Consider the following 22,164-nt stretch of genomic DNA (forward strand, 5'->3'; position numbering starts at 1 on the left):
GGTAAGCTCAGTGTTCTCTTTTGTCTCCTTCTTCCATGGTGGGAACTGGAGAGAGTGCCACAGCAAGGTATTGAGTGAATGAATGAATGGGTGAATGAATGGCAGAGATGTTGATGCTGATTTGAGAACTAGAGGTGGAGCTCTCTTCCTCTCTTCCTTTACTCCATGCCATACTTGCTTGACTCTAAAGCACCAACTGTGGCCGATGGCAGCTTCACATGCAATGTGACTAAATGATCTCTCTTGCTGTAAAGCTTGTTGTCTAGTTCCTGTTCTTATGGACGTGGAAAGCAATCATGTGATGGAAACTTCAGAGTCAGGCCCAGGTTTGGATATGGTAGTCAGAAGGCATGAGGCAGGGGGATGGTGGAGATTGTATCATTAACTTTTGATCTGAAAACTAGTTCTGCTAATTTATGGAAAATAAGTGTTTAATATAGCATGAAGTTTTCTAACTTCATATTCAAAGCTAAAAACTATAGCTCACATTAAGTATTATTGTGCCTGGATTTTACCATGGCCCTTTGGGTTGTGTCTCCATGAGGAAACCTGTGGAGAGAAGTGTTTGCCATTTGGGAAAATACCAATGATTCCACAACTACTCGCCTGTTGCATTTCAACGAGTTTTAGCGATCACATTTCTTTCTCAAACTTGACCCAGGTAGTTGCATTTATCCGCTTGTTTATCATGTATACTAGACAAGATGGGACTCTGTACCAGCCAGTTAAGACAATCAGAATTTTCTTACATAGAAAATCTGAGACCAGGTGGAATGAACAATACAACAGTCTTTATTATGTAGCTGTTGAATCTTACAACCCACTATGGACCAGAGGATGGAACAGTGATGGCTTTCTTTTCCTTGGCTGTTCTTAAAGTATATACTAGATTCGACAATAAATGAAATTGTGTATCTGTCAAGTTCATTTGTTGACTCTCAAATTCCTTACTATGATGGTATTTGTAGATAAAGCGTTTACAGGTAGGGTATCAATGTGAGGTCCTTTCCAGGATGCCTGGTGTTTTTGTAATGGGGTGGGGTAAGTGGAGGTTTTCACACAGCATGGAAATACACACATAGGCCATGTGGGAATGTATTGGGAAAGTTGTCAAGCCAACAAGAGAAGCCTCAAGAGAAGCCAACCCTGCCAACACCTTCCAGCCAATAGAACTCTGAGAAAATAAGTTTCCGTTGGTTAAGACATACTCCAGAGCATTTATTGTGGCAGCCTTGGCTGATTATTGTACCCAGATAAACCACTAAAACTTTAAAAAAAAAATTCTTCAATGGACATTTCTCTAAAATATAGAAGTAGACAATTTCTATATGTATATGCATTCAAAATATCATCAATTGATGGGACATGCAATTAAACTACTGCATACCCATTAGATGGCTATAATAAAAACTACAGTAATGTTGACAGGTTATTGAAAAATCAAGGTCTTATATGCTGCTGGTGGGAATGTAAAATGGTACAGTCATGTGGAAAACAGTTCAACGTTGCCTCAAAACACTGAACTTAGTATTATTGTATGTCCCAGCTGTTTCATTCCCAGTTACAAGCCCAAAAGGATTAAAAACATTTGTATACAAGAAAGTTCTTAGCATATTTACAGTAGCCGAAGAGTGAGATCAGTGCAGACTGATCAATTAGAAAATTAGTACATCTATTTCATGGGCTGTTATTCAGACATAAAAAGGGCTAACGTACTGACTAATACTACCCACTCATGAAAATGTTATTCTACCATTACGATGGACAACAAAAATGCCAGTAATTACATTATTTTCTTTGTATAAAGTGTTCACAATAGAGAAATCCATAGGCATATTGGTTTTGAAGGACTGGGGCTGAGAACAATGGCCATTGATTGCAGGTGGCATGTGATTCCTTCTGGGGATGATAAAAATGTTTGGGAATTGGACATCAGTGATAGCTGCATTATCTTAGTTGAACATACTAAAACATTTCAAAGGATGTATACTTTAAAGAACAAATGTCAAGAGACTATCTCAGTATACCTTAAAGGACAAATGTATGTGACTATTTCAGTAAACAAGACTAAGCCAAGTCAGTGTTCTGGATAGTGAATCTGAGGTAAACATGCATGAGCTATGTCTTGCTTATTAGTAATACTAATTCATGAATGAGGTTTTTGCTTGCTCTATGGACATAGATGAAGTTATATATACATTAATTTATATATTAAATCTAGGGATGGATGATCTCTATAGATCATGTTCATGGAGGCCTGCAAAGATTATGTCTTGCTTTTTTGCCACTCTCTAAAAATATCTTTCAACATTTGCAAATAGTAAATTGTGACTTCAAGCCTAGAGATTATTGCTAAAGTTTATACCAAAACTGGCAGCATCAGTGTCATGTATGAACACTTTAAAAATGTAGATACCCACACCTACTGAATTGGAGCCTTGCTGGATGTGCTGGTGCAGTTCTGTAATCTCAGCACACCACAGGAGTTTTACAGGCCAGCATGAACCATAGGGCAGGATTCTGGAGAGATGGAGGTGGGTCACTAGGGAGGGAAGGAGAGGAGAGTCGAGTTAGGAAGGGGTAAGGTAGAGAGGGGAGATGGAGGGAAGGGGAAGGGAGGAGAGGAGAGCTGGAAGGAAGAAAAAAAAGGTTCTATAGATGACTTATGCAGGCTAACATTTTAGAAACACTGATATGGAGCAAGCAAATAGGAAGTATTAATGTCAATAGTTGGTGATAATTGTTTGAATATTGAACATGAAGCTAGTTAAGCCTAACTGATTCTCCCACCAGTGACACAAACTGGTGAAATCGAGTACTTGTTGTCTGTCACTTGGATCATGGTTCCTAAGGTTTTAGACTATGCTTGACAATTTAATAATAACATTATTTTAAAATTATGTTTAAAAATCAGTTTAAAAATTTTAATTTACCTCATTAAGGAGATAGTTAATCCCTCCTGTCTCTTTAGCATAGCTTAAGGTGGACCCTACTTCCTGAGGGTATAGTCCCTTGGTCTCTTGATTGATTGGGCCAACAGGATTAACTCAGCAGACATGACATATCTCTACTCTCCGCCTAGAGATAATGCATTTTTCCTGAATTCCTCCCCACCTATGCAGTCACTTCATGTCTGCCATGAACTCCTTTTGGGTCTGCCCATCTGGCAGAGTCCTCACCCAGAAAGGCATGACTTTTTCCTTTTTATTCTTTTCAGATGCTGGCTAAAGCCTACATGTGCTTTTTTGGTACTTTGGGCTTCCTTATTCTCTAAAGTGCCTCTTCTGACCATGTGGCTGCTTGTCTGCTATGTCGCTGATCTCCATGTCCACTTAACTGAGTGGCAAGACCTTTACTCTCTTCTCTGTCCTTCTCCTGTGGGCAGCTGGTGAGATTTACAACTTGCTGTCTTGGAGTTTTTCTTTAAAATAGAATAGAAGGGTCTTCAAGCTTCAGACAAAACAAAACCAACCAACCAACCAACCAACCAACCAACCAACCAACCCTTTAAATTTAAAATGACATAAGTGTTCCAAAACAAAACAGCAAGAAAAAATCTGTTAATCTTTTCCAAAATTGAGACTATGGAACTCAGATTGAATGCAATTATTTATTGTAATCTCTGTAATAATTTCAGTTGGTTCAGCTACTCTTTAAACTCATATCAGTATCCGGCTCAGAATTTAACCACAACCAAGCAATTCACAAGGACATGTTAAGCAACAAAACATGCTTGATATTTCTCTGAGAAAGCTCCTCCAAGCACAAGCACAGCATTACTGGGAGTTACTAAATTGTCAGTCTCCTGACACACACAACTGGGAGGAAACCACACCAGAGAGCCATCTGGGTCTCTTTCTGTGAAGTTGTCTTTCTCTTTAAGTTTTAAAAGGATGCGGTCGGACATTCTGTTGAACAAGTAAAACTACACACACTTTCAGGACAGAATAAGCTACTTAGACTTTTTATACTATATACTTCCCTTATGGGTAGCTAGATACTTTAAAAAAAAAGTATGTTACATCTTTAAAAATACCAATTTGTGGGGACAAAGGTTGAAAATATTTACCGACAATGTTAGCTACTCCTGAAATCACAGTTTTCTGGATAAATAAATGTAATATTATGTTTTAGTTTTTTTTCATTATTATATATAGCTTGGAAAATAAATTTTAGATTGTTTATTTTTCACATCTTAAATACTATTTATTTTTCTTTTTTCTTTGATGATACTAAACTATTTTTAAAATGTATATCTATTTTATAGATATTAGTTTCACTCCATTTTCAACATCTTGGCCTGAACTTGTTTATGGGAAAAAAATAACATCGACAATATTAGCTGGTTATATTGGCAGGAGAGGGCATAGCATATGTTTTTTATACCTTGTATTAACAATAAACCTTCTCACAGAGAAGAACATAAATACCTTAAATTATATTTCCAACAATAAAAATTCACATTTCATGCTTTAGTGAGACACTTGAGTCAGCTGTAAGGTAGTCCTCAGAGTTTGGGGTAAAGCCCTTCCAGTAGCTGTACCCCTGGTATGTGCCAAATAGAAAGCTCTTTTGCTATGACAATGGCGTAGCTTCTGCCATCTTCCTGTCCAGTAGAAAAAAAGCTGCCAAGTTGCATCTTGAGTCACATCAGAATGGCAGCCAATGTGCTTCAGGCCTGGGGTGCTCAAGGTCCTCCATCTGCAGCCTTGAAGAGTCCTCAGGAGCTCGAATGTTCTCTAGGAGGAGTCCTAGATGGAGACAGCCCTTCTGAGTACAGCTAAACATATTACGTCTATTGCACAGGATTTTATCAGATTCCAAAACAGTGCTTTCTCTCTCCCTTTAGCTACTATATACATTTTTCAGATAATTTCAGCGTTTCACTGGGGAACGTGACTTGCAGAGAGTTTCCTTTAGAGGCAGGCTCCTCTCTGTGGCTCCCACTAACCTCATCCACCAACAAGACACTCTCAGAGTCCTGGCCCTGGGAGGAGTCTGAGGTCTCTGAAATTCGCAAAGTTCTCAGCGAGGTGGTGTCTGCTTGGGTCAGGCCCATGCTATGTGGACCTGGAAGCAAATTCCTGCCTCCGAGGCTGCTTTCAGTTAGGTCTGGCAGGTACAGGAGGGTCTGAGACGTGCTGCTGATCTCCCTTAACTCCCGGGAGAGGAAGGAGCGAGAGTGGCTGGACATGGCAGAAGATGTCCTCCTACTCTCTGAGCAGTGCTGGGCCGAGCGGTCTCTGCCAGAACCTCCAATTCGGCAGAAGAGGCACTTGATCTTCTCTATGGCTTTACTGAGCACAGTCTTCCGAAGAAGGATGTAGATCCAGGGGTCCAGGATGGGGTTCACAGAAGCAATTCTGATGGCCTGCAAATCTGGGTTCCTGCTGATGTCTTTCACCACACTCGGCTGATATAACTGGTTGATGAACACTCGCACCTGCATAAACAAGAGGCCCACGTTGAGATTTTATAATTAGGCAATTTGGCAAAATACTTAAGTGCTCCATTTACCTTTGCAACATGATGTGATGGAGCTGCTCTTATGTGGTATTGCCTGCTTTGCAACAGAAGTTGACACAACAAGCCAGTTACTGTATTTTAAAGGAGACTAATTTTGTAAGCCAATTAACGGTGTAATCATTACAAAAAGTTGAGGTGCCAAGGCTTTACACTCACAGAAAATACTTTGTACTTTTGACCCACTGTCACTATCTCCAGTCACCCAGAGTCACTGGAGCATTGTATGTTTTCAGCAAGATGGTGTCTGCTTGGGTCAGACCTGGCTCTCCCTGCTCTTCCTAATAATTACCTGATGTTATTGTCTCTCGAACACAGACCTTTCTCTAGTCCTTATCTTCAACAGCATTTCTCATTGGAGATAATGACAGCAAACTCCAAATGCCTCACGTGCAAACCTCTCCTGTCCCTCCAGAAGATTACTTCTGAAGACTGCCCCAGAAGATTATTTCTGAAGTACATGTCCTGTTGTGCAGTTCACCTGCTAAAACCTTTTCAAGATAGGGTTCAAAGGAATTCACTGACATTCCCTGACTCCAATGAAAAGCAACCCCTCCTCTGGGTTTCTAAAGCCTTTTAGCCAGTAGCCAAGTACTTGGAGACCAGTGCACAAACAGGGTAGTAAAGATGTTGACATCCTGGGGTGCAGCTTAAGCTATGAAGGCAAGAGCCATGTCTGGCAGCCTATCATGTATTAGGCATGACATAAATGGACTACATACCAGAACACCCCAACAGCTTTGCTTTTTGGGAACCTTAATTTGAGCAGTTAAAAAAAACTCATCTCATAATCATCTACTGAACTCAACAATATTCTTTTACGTATCTCCTCATTTAGCAATGAACACTTACTTATGTTTGAGGTATTATGACAATCTCTGGGAACCAACAGGTGTATGAGGTGTTCTACACCACTTGGAGGCAGAGAGCCATGTAGGTAGTGTAGAGGGCAGGGAAGGAAGGTCATCCATCACCACACTGCAATTAACAGGACCAAGAAACGTGCACACAGGGTGAAGCTACTGCATGTGGGCAGGCATGGGATGAGCTCTTCTGGAGAAGCAATAGCCTTGGGGGTTTTGATGGAGGAGGGGCAGTCTGCCAACTTCCCACTGAAGGAAATAAGATTCGGCAGAGAGAAAGCTTCCTAGGCAGAGTCACGGGAGAGTGAAATGGTATGTCATCTTCTAGGAAAGCCCGATGATTCACTGGAATGAGCCAGGTCATCATAAGCTTGGGGAAAGTTGGCATTCCTTAGTGGAGAAAGCACATGTTACTACTCTCAAGTTTATTCCTAATGTATTGTGGTGAAACTTATTTGTAACCCAGGTAAAGTGAAGCTTTGAGATCATAATCATTGCCCGCTTGTGGGAATTATTTTAGGTAAGGGAGAAGTAAAAAGTGACTCGCATTGCGAGGGAAGAGGAATAAAAGTTTTAAAGGGACAATGAGCACCCACAAATAGACTGTATCAGTGAGAAACAAATGCTTGTAACAAGATTTGGTGATTTCACTGTCATGGTGTTTGGTGTAATAATTAATGATTCATGCTATATTGCTTATCAGGAAAGGGCATGGATATGTTAAGAAAAATAGCAATTTGGGTAAAAGCCTTAAAAAATTAAAGATATATTTTTTATTAATTTGTAAAATTCAATCGATATGCAACTTATTTCTTGATGATCTGAGCCAATGATGCAACTCTATTTCTGTTTCTTTGTTGGTCCCAGGTAGGCCATCGCCCATCGGTCCTCGATCATAATGTTCTCAGTGTTCTTATTTGTCATTGTTTTTCCTCACTGGTTGTAAAGCTTGTAAAAACTAACCTAAACTTCTATCTGTTCCAATATGTCAACGACTACTCTTCTAGGAGCCACAAAATTGTGAATTCTAAAGATTTTGGAGAAAGGATTATCAACTACAAGTCTTGTAGAATAAAAGAGTCAAATGGACTTCAGATGAAATTCATATCTTGTTCTCTTAAGGGCAGATAAGTAAAAATGATGGAAACTAAACAGCAGGGCATGATGTCTTGTCTTAAACTGGTTTTAGAGTTCTTGTTCTGCCAGAACAAGTGAACAAAATCCTTAAAAATATGAGTAAAACCCAGGGCTTGCGATGGCGCTCGTTAGGGCACTGCTTGTGGAGCACACACAAGACCCTTGCTTTGTTTTCCAGTGCCTCAAAGACAAGCACACAAAGATAAGTTCTTGGTGCTACTGAGTAGCTGAGCAAGTTCCCCCTCCTTCCTCAGACAGTGTGTTTATTACCTGGAAGACTGTCTCTGTCTCTCTCGGTCTCACTGTGTGTGTGTGTGTGTGTGTGTGTGTGTGTGTGTGTGTGTGTGTGCGTACGCGCATGCGCGCACGTGTGTGCTCACACACGTGCTTGAGACAGGGTCTCATTCTTTACCAGGCTGACCTCAATCCCTTGAGCATCTTTTCCTCTCATCTTCCCAAGTGCTGAGATCAAGAGGCATAAACTAGAAACCTGGAAGTGTTGAGGAACTTTGCAAGCTCTCTATCTTCCTGATAATCAGGTCTGGCCTGGGCTCCATTTTCCAGATGAATTTCATGTTGTTTTTCTTGTTCTACCAGTCTGGATTTATGTCTGAAGTTGATTACTAGTAATGGGGGGTCATCACTAGAAAGCACTGTGGTCTCTGTTTTACTCACACTCCACACATTCTGTTTCTAAAGATGAAAGAAGCATTGGGGCTGGAAGCTGCTGGTAGCCCTGGCTGTGACAGGGAGTCTGTGAACCTGACACACTAAGCCTCTAGAGGGCAGTGTTGCTCTACCCTGGAGCGGCTAGTGCTGCATCGCCTGGGATGTTCTTTGCGCTGGTATTTTCCAAGAAGCTTTCAAAACAGAGACTCGGTTAAGTTTGGACTTTGAATTATATAAATTATATATATTAATATGTTTTTATACTGGTTGCTTCTCCACGAAAACCTCAAAGGAAACATGGTTACCTCTGAAATTTCTGAACAGTTAAAACAAAAAGCTGCAGTTACTTAAAGGAATGCATGAGAATTTGCATTTTGTTTTCTAGTGTCTGTGATATTTTTAAAAAGTCAATGTTATAAAGAAATGAATGATGTAGTATTCCATTTTATCTTCAGCCATAATTAAATTTGACGACTACAGAAGGGAATGAAAACAAGGTGTGTGTGTGTGTGTGTGTGTGTGTGTGTGTGTAAAGTTCTGTTGGAGAGCTCCATGGAGGCTTGGGGGAGGGCGAGCTTACATTGGCACAGGCCCCAGGATCTGGTCATTTAGTGTCTATCAGGAAGTGAGAGCTCATGGGGTAGCATGTAGATGAGTATAAAATATAGCATTCTGGTTAGGATATGGTTCAGTGTCAGATATAACACTTGCCTAGCATGCGTATAGCCTGAGGCTTAATTCCCAGAACTGCAGAATAAATTCAATAAATACTTCCAAATTCTAAATTCATATAAAAATTCTCAAAAGTCCATCAAATTATTTTCAGGGAGTCAAACGAAATGAACTTGACTTTGCCTCCAATTCTCAGTGCAGTGTCAAGTAAGAGGAAAGAGATAAACCCCCGAAACTTTGGGTATTTTGTAATATTTGAATAAATACAGTATCACTGCCTTCACTTAAAGTCCACTTACTCTACAGAGTGAGTTTCAGGACAGCCAGGGCTACACAGAGAAACCCTGTCTTGCACAACCAACCAACCAACCAACCAACCAACTAACCAACTAACCAACCAAAAACCAAACAACAATAACAATAACAAGAAACTGACCCCAAAAGGCCACTTGTTTTCCTGTCCCTGAAGAGCAGTGACAGGTTTGGTAGGATCATCCACAGCAGTTGCTGTGTGGGGAGCTGAGGGTACTTTTACACACCCCTTCTCCTGCAAGCTCTAGATGTTATATAAATGCATAAGTTCAGTCGGTCTGCAGTTACGGAAGCGTGTGTTGCTGATCAAACAGAACCTTTGAGTCGCAGACGGGAAAAGTGTCTAAAACCCTTACTGGATACAAACAAGCCTCCTTTCTTCCACTTCAGACCACGAGCAGCTGCAGACCTTGTGAATGTCACTTGTGCCTGATATTGGCAGTGATTCTACAGTTCTGAACGTCTTAAGACTGATTAGATATTAAGCCTAGGAGCACCTTGGAGGGGATCCAATAAAAACTAGAAGGTATGGCTGCAGGAAAGTTGATAGGAAGTATATGGTACTGTGGTAGAGAGGCCTAAGGTGTGTTACTGGACAAGCTTTTCCATAGTTTGGCTGTGGTGTGTAGGTGCTTACCATTTATACTTAAGTGGTTTGGGTTTTTTGTTGTTATTGTTGTTTTGAGATGGGGCCTCTCTATGTAGTCCTGACTGGCCTGAAACGTGCTATGCAGATTAGGCTGGCCTGGAACCTACAGAGCTCTGCCTGCCTCTATCTCAGGAGGGCTGGCTTTAAAGGTGTGAGCCACCACTCTGAGCTGTGCATAAATTCTTTTTTTCTAAAAGATGTATTTATTTATTTTTATGTAGGTGAGTACACTGTAGCTGTCTTCAGACACACCAGAAAAGATCATCGGATCCCATGGTTGTAAGCCACCATGTGGTTGCTGGGAATGGAACTCAGGACCTCTGGAAGAGCAGTCAATGCTCTTAATCCCCTGAGCCATCTCTCCAGCTCCACAGAAATTCTTAAAGTGCCTGGAACAACACCTAGGACCAACGTGTATTTCATCACCCATGTGTAGTTCTTTTTAACCTATGTGTAGAAACCTGGCCCCTGCAGACTACATGGATAACTGCAGGTAAAACATAGCTTTGCAGTAAAGCTGATGGCTGGCATGAAAAACATACTTAAGAATAATCTGTTTGTAGGGAATGTTGAATTGAAAATGTTGAACTCTTGACTAGACTAATGTAATAATCAATTGTCTGAATTGAAACACTGTCCAGTAAATGGCAGGCTCTGTAACTGGATTTGAGCATGGGGCTACCTGTTCTGTTCCAAGCACAGGAAAAGAATTATCTCTGTGTGCTCTGTAATCTCATTGCCTTGTGAAGAGTTTAGAATTGACACAGCTGTTACTAGAAGTCCTGACCACACCCCTGGAAAACAAATGGTCATGGAAAATGCCCTTAACTGAGTGGTGGTATGAATCTGTATTTCCTGTGCCTTCTAGGCCACTAACTGGCCATTCATTGCATGCAAGTCACTTAATCCCTACTGGTTAATATCTACATTGTGAGTCTATTTTAAAAGTTGTTTTGCATTCCTATCACAGCTTCAACACTTATGTTCTAAGGGAGACAATGTCCTATCATAGATGTTCAATAAAAGCAAAGCTTGAGATGTCAGTAAAGATGACGAGAAGAACTGAAGAAAGATTCATTCCTGGCCTTCCAGTTAGATACAGTTCTTCATCTGTAGCTGGGGAAACTGAAGAGCGGAGCCAGTGGGGACATGAGCCCACTCCACTGAGCCGATTCCCACAAGCTGCTGGGTTTGGCAAAACCTTGTTTTTCTGTACTGCTCTGCAGTCCTCCAAGGGCTCCTAAAAGGCCTCCCATTTCAAATTATGACTCAAACATTGCTTCTAGGAAGCACAGTTCTTTTAAAAACTTGGTTGCATTTTTTTAGAAAAGCGATCAATCTTGTTGGTTTTGCTACAGTGGCATCTAAATTAATCACCTTCCTTTTACCTGTGCATGTGCTTTTTGCTCATGCAATCATTTAATGGGCCCACTTGCAGTTTTTCTCCTACAAAAAGTGTTCCTGTTTACAGTTTTCCTCTGCTTTTATAGCAGCTGGCGATGCTGTGATAGACTTTCCAGTAAGCATCACAGGCCACACAGGAAACTCTTCCCAAGGACGGAAAGTTTACCTGACTGAGGCAGAAGATTAATTAATTTGATATAATACTGGGGGCTCCGAGTAAGAAGAAAAAAAAAAGAAAGAAAAAACAAATAAGCAATAAATATGTCCCTGGCTTCCTGTGTGTGGATGAAAATACTTTTCCAAATCTGATGGTCTAGTTCTTTAGCCCCGAGGCAAAAGACCTGATTATAATTGTTGTTTCAACATTAGTATTATAACTGCAAAAATAAGTACCAGGAATTGATCTAGCTACAGTATTTATAATATGGTGACCTTAGGAATTTCTATTGATTTTATGTTTCTAAAGAATGAAAGATATTTATCTTAAGCATGTGCTTTCATTTCTTCAGCATCTCCTGCGTTCAGCAGCAGCAGCCACCACCCGGCCCCGAGGCCAGTTATTAATAGCAGAAAGGACACAATGACAAGGACCACGTTCCTACCAAATATTGCTTGTGCTATCGTGCATGCTTCCACTTTCTCTATTCCTTGGCTATGACCCACTTGGAGAATTTTGCAGATGGAGCACATTCATCATATCCACAATGCAATTGTCAGTCTTTCTCAGCTCTGGCTTTCAAGCTGGACTCTGTTTTGCATAACAAATTAAAATTCACTTTCCACGCTAAATTATCAAGTATTCTGTAAGACCTCATCTAGCCTCGTCTTCCCACAGGTCCAAAAGATAGACACTTGTGCCCTTTGCAGTGGCCGCCTGTTCCCCCTCTGCCTTGTATGGAGCTCTCTGAAAGTCCAAGTCACCTGTGGTTAGTTGCTCTGCCAGGTAGCCTTCATAAAGCCTTGGAAATGACCGGAGGCTTTCCTTTCCCTCCAATGGGATGAGCACTCAGTGTCATTCGATAATGTTAAAGCAGATGCTTCGCCAGTTCCCTTTGAACTGAAAGTATGTACGCCCAACTGCTTTAACTGTCAGGGAGCTTGCAAAGCTTTAATCTCAAGTATTCCCAGAATATGGGGGCAGGGCTGTAAAAATAGCCAAGAAAGACTGTAACTCTGACAGTTTCTTTTGGTCCTTTCAGCAAGCGTTGCATTGTGGGTGACCACATGGGCTCTATAGCTCCTTATCACTTGTCACAATTGTTTTTATTTAAACTGCCTCTGAAAGAGTAGATTTTTGTAGCCCAAACTCAAGGCTAACATCAGAAGCTACTCTTATTTATTTGATTACTTATTTCTCACAAAAGCAAGCAGGGTTCTGACCAGCACGATCACCCCTTAGCTGAGTCACTTTCAGCTCTCAGAGATTACTAACATTCTCTACCCAGGACTGACTTTCGACAGCATTTTTCATTAGCTAAAATGTGATCAACACGCCAGCTGTAGATAAGCTCTGTCTCCTCACGCACTGCAGGCTTTGTTATAAATGACCCTGAACCTGAGGGCCAGGTTAGCCCATTGGATTGGTTTCATATGCCTTCTGCAGATGACACAGGAGAATACTTTAGTGGTAGCTTCATGTGAATTGTAGAGTCACATGCTCACTTCTAACTAAAACATTTAGAAAGCCTGTTCACGGTTACTAATGGTCTAGCTCCGATTCCCCAGTCCTGTGAATAACAGCTACTTACTTTGTCATTTACTGTCCCATAAAACAGAAGGCAGAGACCGGAGGCCTCAGCTCTTCCCATCCTTTATTCTGAGTTGCCATTACATGCAGTAAAATATATTTATGCGGTTTGAGTGTGACTTAACCCTGTAAATTGCATTAGGTTCTGAGATGGCTTAAAGGCCCATCTGGCCAGTCCTATTTACGTCTGTTTACACGCATTGGCAAGAAGCTACTGTGTGTTGGCTCTTGGCTGCCACTAAGTTTTCTTCCATTTACAGTCACTTTTGTAAGAGGTAAAAGTATGTCTATATCAAAGATACTTGGTAATATTAATAAGAGAAAGAAAAGAATGGTAACCCATTACATTTATTTCTACTCGCTCCCAGTGGTCATAGATGGTAATCTCTTTGAATAGGTAATTTAGAATTTCCAGGAATGCAGTCTTTTGAGAGATAGAACTCAGAAAAAGATAAATTCTAGATGAAGAATTATGATCGATGACTGATTTGTTTCTGGTGTGGTTTTGTCAGTCGCACGTAAAAGCAGAGAATGTAAGAGGCATTTGCTCCTTTCTGCTTATATTTTAGACATTGCTGAAGGCAGCTTTAAAGATTCTGCTCCTCAAAGATGAAGTGCACTAAGTCACCAACAGATGCTCCACAAAGGACCAAATTAGAAGTGTTCCAGCAAGAGACTAATACTATGGTGGGGGACTGGAGTCTCCATAGAGGAGAAACTGCACCGTTCCTGGTTATTGAAAATTAAAGCGCAATGCACACCAACTAGTCCGTCGTGCTTTCTTAGCTTTCTTAGCAAAAAGAATAAGGAACTTGAATTTGGACCATAACCAGTTCAGGAGTCTGTTCAAAGTTTTGGGTGGGTAGGCGGTGGAGGGGCTAAGGGAGGCGGGGTGGAGGGGGGCAGGGAGCAGTGTGAACATGTCTGCAAGATTATTCTAAGTAAGGCACTCTTATTCTGTAATGTGAGAGTCTCTTAGGCGTTTAACGGAAAAGCATCTCATCTCTTCTAACTTTAAAATGCTGCATAATCTAGAAAAAAGTCAAAGGCCCGCAGAAATCAAACCGCTTGAACCCGCAAGCACTCTCTCTCCTAAGGAAATGAATTCAACAGAGCTTATCGCCCTTGGTTTGCAAACTCTGGGCCACAGAGTGGAGCGCTAGAGTAAGTAACGTTAGTGAGTTGTCCCCAGCCCCCATCTAACTGATCCTTCCAAAAGTTCAGGAAAGATGCAAAGCAAAACAGGGCAATAAGGGGAACCTGGAGGGGCGCGTGGGGGTGGGGGGGGCTGTCCAGGGGATCTTAGAAGTCACGCTTTCGGAGAAAGAACCTCAGGGGATCTAGGGGGAAATCACCTGCTGAGGCTCTTTAAGGTCAGGACTTAGAGACGCCTTGAAGTGGTTCCAGCCCAGAACTGGAGAAAACTCTGTCACCCCCCACCCCCCAAAGGAATCAGGGAAAAGGAGAGAGAGGCCCAGCGGGTCCCATCCCCAAACACTTACCACGAGCGGAATGGAGCAGATGAGCACCACCAGAGAAGTGGCGATGAGTAAGATGACCATCTGGATCTCTGCACCCGCGATGCGCCGGAAGCTCCTGCGGCGGCGAAAGTCGCTGAGGCGTTGCAGGGCTGGGGAGGCGGCCGCGTGGCCCCGACAGGCCACCGAAGCCACCGCAGCGGCGGCGGCCGCGTGGTGCTGCTCGGTGCCCAGCGAGGTGCGGCGCATGAACTGGCGGTGCATGCGGAGCAGCGCGCCGCACACCAGCACATTGCAGAGCACGGTGGCGAGGATGAGGAAGGAGCTGAAGCCCGCGTACATGTAAGAGAAGGCGGCGTAGGCCGTTACGTTGGTGGTCCAGTCGATGAAGCACCAGGTGCCGGGGTACTGCCGCTCGGACCTGCCCAGGCCCATGTTGGGCAGCGCGCAGAACAACACATTAGATGCGTAGACCGCGAAGAGTGTGAGGCCGGCCAGCCGCTTGTCCACGTAGTGGCTGTAGAAGTAGGCGTGGTTGATGGCCAGGTAACGCTCAATGCTCATGGCACAGATGATGCTGAGACCCGACAGGCCGAAGAAAAGTAGGATGAAGGTGCTATAGTCACACAGTGCCTGGTCTCCGGGCCATTGGCCCTTCATGTATGTGGCGATGGTCACTGGGCTTACCAACAAGGTGCCCAGTAGGTCAGTGACAGCCAGCCCACACACTAGAGTGTAAAAGGTCGTCTCCTTCTGCTCCTTGCGCGACTTGCACAATACTACGATGGCCACCAGGTTGCCCACTACCCCAAAGATGAACATCACTGCGGGGATGGTCACTGGGCTGTTCAGCCTCTCCGGAGTGGAGTAGGACGCGTTGACTCCGGGGATGGACATGATGATGGTCGTCAGTATTGCACAGCTTTGGAACTCACGGTTCGATCTAGGGATAGTATCTAGAGAGAGGAAAAGGAGAGACGAGCCATTTACCACTCGCAAGGTGTACGATCCATGGCCAAAAATAATGTGTCCCCGAGATAATGAGAGTAACCAGATCCGACTTCTTCATCGGTAGCCACTCACTAACTGTAGCTTCTTAAATCCCCAAGCTCTAGATCCGTTCTGTCAAAAGCACCACTCTGAGGACATTAATATATTTATAAGCTGGTAACTGCATTTCCCGCCTACCCCCTCCCCCATACTCAGTTCGCCAAGATGAGCAAGACCCTTCTCTAGGGAAAAGTGACTCCCTAGTGATATTCCCCACAGAGTGGATAAAATGCTCATCGAAAGAAGTTATGGACATTTTGGGACATTATGGGACATTCTGTTCTTTGGTTTCCCGGAAGAGCGCCTGACCACGCAAAGACCTCCATCCTGACTTACCTGTAGGGTGGGGTTAGGAGCCCGGAGCGCCCCAAGGCTCAGGCCTCAGACGTTCTGGACCTACCTCCAACCTCAGCCATCAGTCTCTTCCCACGCAGTGCGGAACTTGTCAAGCCTTTGCCGCTCTCGGATCCGGGGATCGGTGGCTGCCAACTTTCCGGAACTGAGGTCAGTGTATCTTGCTTTTAAAAAGAGCTTGGAAAGCAAGAGAGGCTAGCCGGGATGGGTCAGTGAAGACCGGTCTGGGGTTTCTTGTTTGATTTACTAATCGCTCCTTCTTTCAAAGACGAGTCTCAGCTCTGCAGAGCCCGCTGGTCTAGTGCGGGAGGTCAGAGTCCAGGTGTGTCGCCACGCGTGCAGGTGGAACTGAGCGACGGTCCGGGCTCCCTCCTTCCCAGCCGCGGGCTGAACGGACAGCTACCGGAGAAGGCGGCTGCCACTGAGGCCGCTCCTTGGGCTCTGGGGGCGGCACGGGGTCCACTGGGCCTCGGGCTCTGACCTGGGGCTGTTCATTTTCCTCTCCCGTTGCCGGGTTTCGAGCTTCGCTCTCGGCGTTTCCAGCCTCTGAACAAACTTTTCTCCTCCCGCAAGTTTCCCTGGAGGAGGCGGAGACAGTCCGCGCGCGCGGCCCGGGCTTCCATTGGCTGATTGGGGAAGGGGGCGGGGCGAGACTTCTTCTAGCACCGCCCGGGAGCCCGGTAGTGGAGGGCGGGGCGGAGAGGCTGGGGAGGGCTGGAGGGACCTGGAGGGGGCCCTACCGGGCTGCGGTGCAACTTCAGTGCCTTCCTTCCTTCGAAGGTACCGAGATCCCTCATATCGAGTCCCCAGGAAACCCCAGCTCGAGCTTCGTCACTCCCGAGCTGGGCATTTAGTAGGAATGATGCTGGAACCTGTGGCTGGTCTACGTTGCTCTGTGGGTTAGAGTGGGTTAATTCTCGCATCTTCTACCCTCAGATCGAACATCTGGATCTTGAGGTGTCGGGACAATTGCTTTAGGGCTCTACCCAGGAGCTGCAGAGGGGAGAGGATAAGTGGGTGTGTGGCTGGCCGTGGGTGTGTACGCCCGAGCCCTCCGGGTGGTACTTGGCACAGGCAAGGGTGGACGGGTGAGTAGGTACCAGGCTTGGGCGGGGAGACGACGAAGAATATGGATTCTCTCACCATAAAAGGAGTTACTTGGCAGTGCCCCTGGCTGCGCTCGATAGAGCACCAAAGCGGGGGCGAGGAGGAAGGCGAGCGACACGGAACTGCAACTTCTCTTCGCTTAGGTGGTAGAGTCTTAGGGCTTTCTTTGGAGATCCGGGGCCCGCAGGCACACCTGAGATTTAGCTGAGGGGGACTGTTTAACTGTAGAGAGCATTCTTCCTCAGGAGGGCTTCTGAGCTGAAACAAGTGTGGACAGCGGCTTCCGCTTTCCTGTTAGGTTTCTGCTAGCCGTCTTCACCTGCAGGATGAGAAGGGGTTTGAAACTCAAGCAAATAAACGATTTCCAGGCGTTGCCTTTTTGTTAACTCGGAAAAGGTCTATTTGGCTTTCCCTATTCTTTGGTTTATAGTTTGTTCGGCTTCTTCTTTGATGAGGAACACTCATTTCTTAATTATCAACTAGTGTCCTAAAAAACAGAATTTAAGATCGGAAAACACCAGGGGGCAATTAAAACCGTGTCACTAGATCCTTTAAAAACTACACAATGAGACTGTAGTATGGTTTTCCAAACAATTCAAATTCTTAGAAAAACCTCACTCAATCTGAAGCACACATGCTTAGCATCTTACAGGGTAACTAGGTGGCTTGAATCTTGTATGAGACAAGTAGGTATTTTTGATGAATAAACAAAAAATCTGCTAAGAATTTATCTGATTCTTCAGCGAGCCTCAGAAATAAACGAGTAGTGAGAGAACCAAAGAGCATTTCCGATTTCAGCTAACTTCAGCCTAGAAAAGTACTCAGAATTGTGTTTACTTGCATAAGGGAACATGTGGGCACAATAATACATTCCGTGTGCGAGCCTTGTCATCAGGGACATCAGAAGGGAAAGCATTCTTAGCTGATATAAAATAATTGGTGGTGATTGTTCATGTTTTGAGTCTGCTGTTACCACTGATGGTTTTTTTTTGTTTTGTTTTTGCTTTTTTTTTGGTGTCTGCCTGTCCTTTGGATAATAATTTCTAGAATGGTGTCAGCACAGAACACAAATCAACACCAGAAAATAAAGACGGGAACTACCCTGCAACCCCATTCCTCACCAGCCACATTGCATGATTGTTAGCTGGTTGTCAGAAAAACAGGAGAAAAAAAAGCATTTCCCATAGCCTGCTAACATACTCTTTCCCAGTTTCTTTCCTCCTGAAGCTCCTGAAATGAAAAAGTTAAGACTGGTGTAGTTCAGGCTACAGGAAATAGTTTCAGTCCACACAGATGGCCTTGGCTAAACTAGATATAAAGCAAGCCCAGGCTCACAGAGCTTGGGAAGGGTTTGGTTGGGAGGGGAGAAGGAAGAGGGAGGGAGACAAACAGAGATCCGGGAGATAAGAGAGGGTATGGAAAGAGAATAAGAGTGAATTGTGTACAGTTATGAAATTTCAGAGAAAATTTTAATTAAAATTTGGAGGTATTAATTTTTCATGATGGAGAGAATATTAAGCATAGCTTATATTCACAACATTTGAGAGGCTGAGTTCAAGGCTAGTCTGGGCTGTATTATGAGACCTTGTTTAAAACACACCTAAAAAGCAACATTATTAAGTATCTTGAAGTATACTATTGGGAAAAATCAGTGTCTATTATTGGATGTGTTATCAACTGAGGCATTTGCTTGCTAATCTTTTAAACTTACTTTCCAATAGCTTTAAGCTGACAGAAAATAAGAATCCAGTTTACAAAGCTAAAACAAAATGCAGCAAAACTTATCTATACCTTTTTTTGGTCCACCACTTTTAAAAACACAATGCTTCTTCTTATGGACTGTAACTGTAAGGAGTTATCTCCTCTTTTTCCTTAAGATTTATTTATTTTCAATGCGTATGGCTGTTTTGCATGTATGCCTGAACACCACATGTGTGCCTGCTGCCTGTAGAGGCCAGAAGAGGTTGTTGGGTCCCCTGGACCTGGTGTCACAAAAACAAGGCAGAAGGCTGGTCTGTGGATGCTGGGTGCTTTTGAACACTGAGCCATCTCTCCTGTCCTGGTTTATCATTCTTAAAACATAAAGTGAGTCTTTGGAAGTAAAAGTTAAACGTTTCATCTTCAGCCGTACTATCTCCAACATGTCTTGGCCTAGGAAGTTGAAAGTTTCATCTTCAGGCATAGTATGTCCAGCATGTCTTGGCCTAGGAAGTTGAAAGTTTCATCTTTAGGCATACGATGTCCAGCATGCCTTGGCCTAGGAAGCTAAGCAGGGTTAGGCAGGGTTAATACTTGGAAGGGAGCTTTGAAAGTTTGGGAAACATTTTATTTCCTTGGTTTGGAAAACTGGGACAGTGGAGTCCAGTTTCCCTCACATTCTGCCAGGAATCCACATTGCAAAAGGAGAGACTTGCCATAATCCTGTGGGCAATTCTTGTTATTGTTTTTATATTTCAATGAAGAGATCTTTATTCTAATCTCTGTTCTCTATTCTCCTTGGCAGTTTCTGTCTTCTCCCTCCCTCTCTGAATTGAAGGTTCAGTTCTTTGAATCTGTCATTCATCCCTCCCTAGAGGTTTGAATTAGTTCAAGAACTGATTGTTTGATTGTCCCGTTCTAGTCAATTGTTTAACTACCCTTTCAAGCAAATAACTTGAAGTGAGAAGCCATTTAAAACCAAAGGCTGTGGTAGGCTGCCTCCCACATGCACTTCAGCCAGCTTGGCCTAGAACAGGTTTGAATCTTCCTTGGATGAAAGGGATGAGCAGAAAGATGAATCAGATCAGGTCTCAACCTCTATTAAAATTAATTTTTGTTATTATTTTTTAACTACATGTTTGTGTGCACCTGTGTGAGGGCTATGGGCATATACTGATGCCTGAGGAGGTTAGAGGCTTTCAGTACTGCTGGAACTAGAGTTGTAAGTGATTGTGAGCCATCTGGCAAGGGTACAAGGATCCGAACTCTGGTCCACTGGAGGAGAAGCAAGAGCTCTTACCTGCTGAACCATCTCTGCAGCCTGTGGTCTTAACCCTTTCGCAAGTTCTTAGTGCATCCTCCATGTACTAACATTCATGCAGGTAAAAATAACTGGAAGCCTGCACCAATTGTCTTTGTCTTGGTCTGTCTTTCATAACTGAAAACAGGGCAAATGCATCTATCTGGCTCAACAATACAATAACCTCAGACACATTTGTCTTCCAGTGGGTTCAGTGGATTACAAACAGGCCCCTGACCTGTAGCTGGGTCTGGAAAGAGGCTCACACAGAGCTAGTCCTAATGGTGACTCTACCTTTTTAGTGGTGCACTTCAAGTTCGGGCTCCCTTAATTACCTTCATTTCCTAAGTGTGAGCTTTATGCCGAGTTTATTGCCTGCAGTTGTGACACATGTCAGTGCTATGACTGACTCTTTCACTATGTGTCACCTAATGATTGCTGTGAAGGCCTTCCCACAAGCTAATTGCTTCGGGCTGCCTCCTGCTCCAATGGTTTCACTTTGCACTTCCCTCCTCTTTTATTTTTCCTCTTGTTTTAACTCGCATGGTTCTGCCACATCCCTATTGTGATTTACCTTTGCTTACCTGTATTTGAAGGTGTGGGGGGAGAAATGATAATACATTATTATTTTAAGGCTCTCTTCTAGAGTCAGGAAGGTCTTTGAATTAAATTTCAGTTTCTTTTCACCCAAATCTCTTGTTTTATAACACGTTAAAAGATGCACAGCAACAAATGTTTACCTTCTACTTCTGGGGAATAATAAAATTAAACAGTAAGAAGCTGCATGTTTTGGGAGACTCTTGGACAGCCCTGGCCAACCACTCAAAAGAGGGCTTCTCATCTCTGGCATTGGAGTTTAGTCATGAGGTCTTTGGCTCTTGCAGGGAGCACTGTTGGCACAGATGAGAAAAATTTATTAAGGCTATGTATTTACACATGGAATTATGTGCCCAAACATGAGCTCAACTAAGATGACACCATAGACATCCAAATGGGGTGGGAAAAGCCCACAAAGCCTCAACCCTACACAAAGAACCACAAGCAACTGAGGAAGGGAGCAGGAGAGGTGGTCGTTCTCAGGGACGGGCACACCAATCGGTAGTCTGATGCTGGTCGGCTTACCAGGATGGATGCTGTCCATGGGGATCCATAGTGCTCTGGCCCAGCTGGCTGGCCAAAGAGTTGTAGCTCTCCAAGGAGAAGCTGGAGTAAGGTGGGCTGCTGGGCCTCTTCTGTGGCCATCACTGCCCTGAATTCGGTGGCAGGTGGTGAGATGACAGTGGGCAGCTAGGGGCAGTCAAGGCCACGGAGCAGGAAGTGACTTGCACACCCAGCTGGTTGGTCCAGTGACTGAAAGCTTAAGGAGGGAAAACTCTTCCCTGGAGTGATTCAGCTCAATAAGATAGGCACCCTCAGATGATCTTTGGTGAAATAACTCAGTGGACTTTATTCCTTATGGATAGGACCTTATAAACATTTGTGAGTGGGGTGGGAATCTAGAGGCAGATCCTTTCTATTGGCCTGTGGTCTGAGATGTTAGGGATGCCTCATCTACATGTGGAAGGACTTCAGGTGATGTCTCTACCGTGACACGAGTTGTCACAGTCCTTTCAGTGGGGTGTCATGGTCACATGTTCCAGGACAAGAACATGGTCGAGAATAGATTTAAATGCCTACCATTCTCAATTATAAGCATTGCTGGGTTTTCTGAATCTGCTTGACCTTAACAGGTTTTCTACCTGGTGGCACAGTCTACTGTGCCACAGTCTAGTGGCAAACAGACATTCAAGTTAGATCATATGTACTAAACAGGTAATATTTAGGAACGAATATGTGTATATTTACAGACATGTATTTACACACACACACACACATATGTAATAAAAACTAGTGAGAAAAAAAATCCATGGTTTGAAGGAGGGCAGGGAAGGGTTATATGGAGGATTTGGAAGGAGGAAAGAGAAGGGAGAAACTTTGTAATTAAATTATATTCTCAAGAGGAAAAAAAAAAGATACACAGAAACTCTCCAGTTGATCATCACTACCAGTTCCACGATTAGCTCATGACAGCCCACAGCTCTCCATAGCACTTTCACATCTGCAAGCCTACATGGCTTTATGAGTACTTCCTGAAGATGTGAGCTGCTGAGACGTAGGTTGCTAGCATTTACAAGGCCCTGTTTCAGCCTCCCCCTACACCC

At 43.6% G+C, this 22,164-nt stretch overlaps 1 protein-coding gene and 1 long non-coding RNA gene across 3 annotated transcripts; one reads left to right on the forward strand and one right to left on the reverse strand.

The window, feature by feature from the left end:
- Positions 1–771: 771 nt before the first annotated feature.
- Positions 772–16,459, reverse strand: Ptger4 (prostaglandin E receptor 4). 2 transcript variants are annotated; one of them, XM_031360141.1, is made up of 3 exons: positions 15,905–16,459; positions 14,479–15,410; positions 772–5,443 (listed from the first exon to the last, which is right to left on the reverse strand). In XM_031360141.1, the coding sequence occupies exons 1-3, from the start codon at positions 15,918–15,920 to the stop codon at positions 4,853–4,855; spliced, it is 1,539 nt and encodes a 512-aa protein (XP_031216001.1). In that variant the 5' UTR covers positions 15,921–16,459; the 3' UTR covers positions 772–4,852. The 2 variants fall into 2 exon arrangements, with proteins under 2 accessions (XP_031216001.1, XP_031216002.1); XM_031360142.1 differs by having other exon boundaries at positions 15,841–16,459.
- On the forward strand, positions 10,140–13,740 carry LOC116083367. Its single transcript, XR_004115692.1, has 2 exons — positions 10,140–10,318; positions 13,546–13,740. It is a non-coding gene; the product is annotated as an uncharacterized LOC116083367 (long non-coding RNA).
- Positions 16,460–22,164: the final 5,705 nt, after the last annotated feature.

The sequence above is a fragment of the Mastomys coucha genome, unplaced genomic scaffold (assembly GCF_008632895.1).
Source record: "Mastomys coucha isolate ucsf_1 unplaced genomic scaffold, UCSF_Mcou_1 pScaffold8, whole genome shotgun sequence".
NCBI classification, from domain to species: Eukaryota; Metazoa; Chordata; class Mammalia; order Rodentia; family Muridae; genus Mastomys; species Mastomys coucha.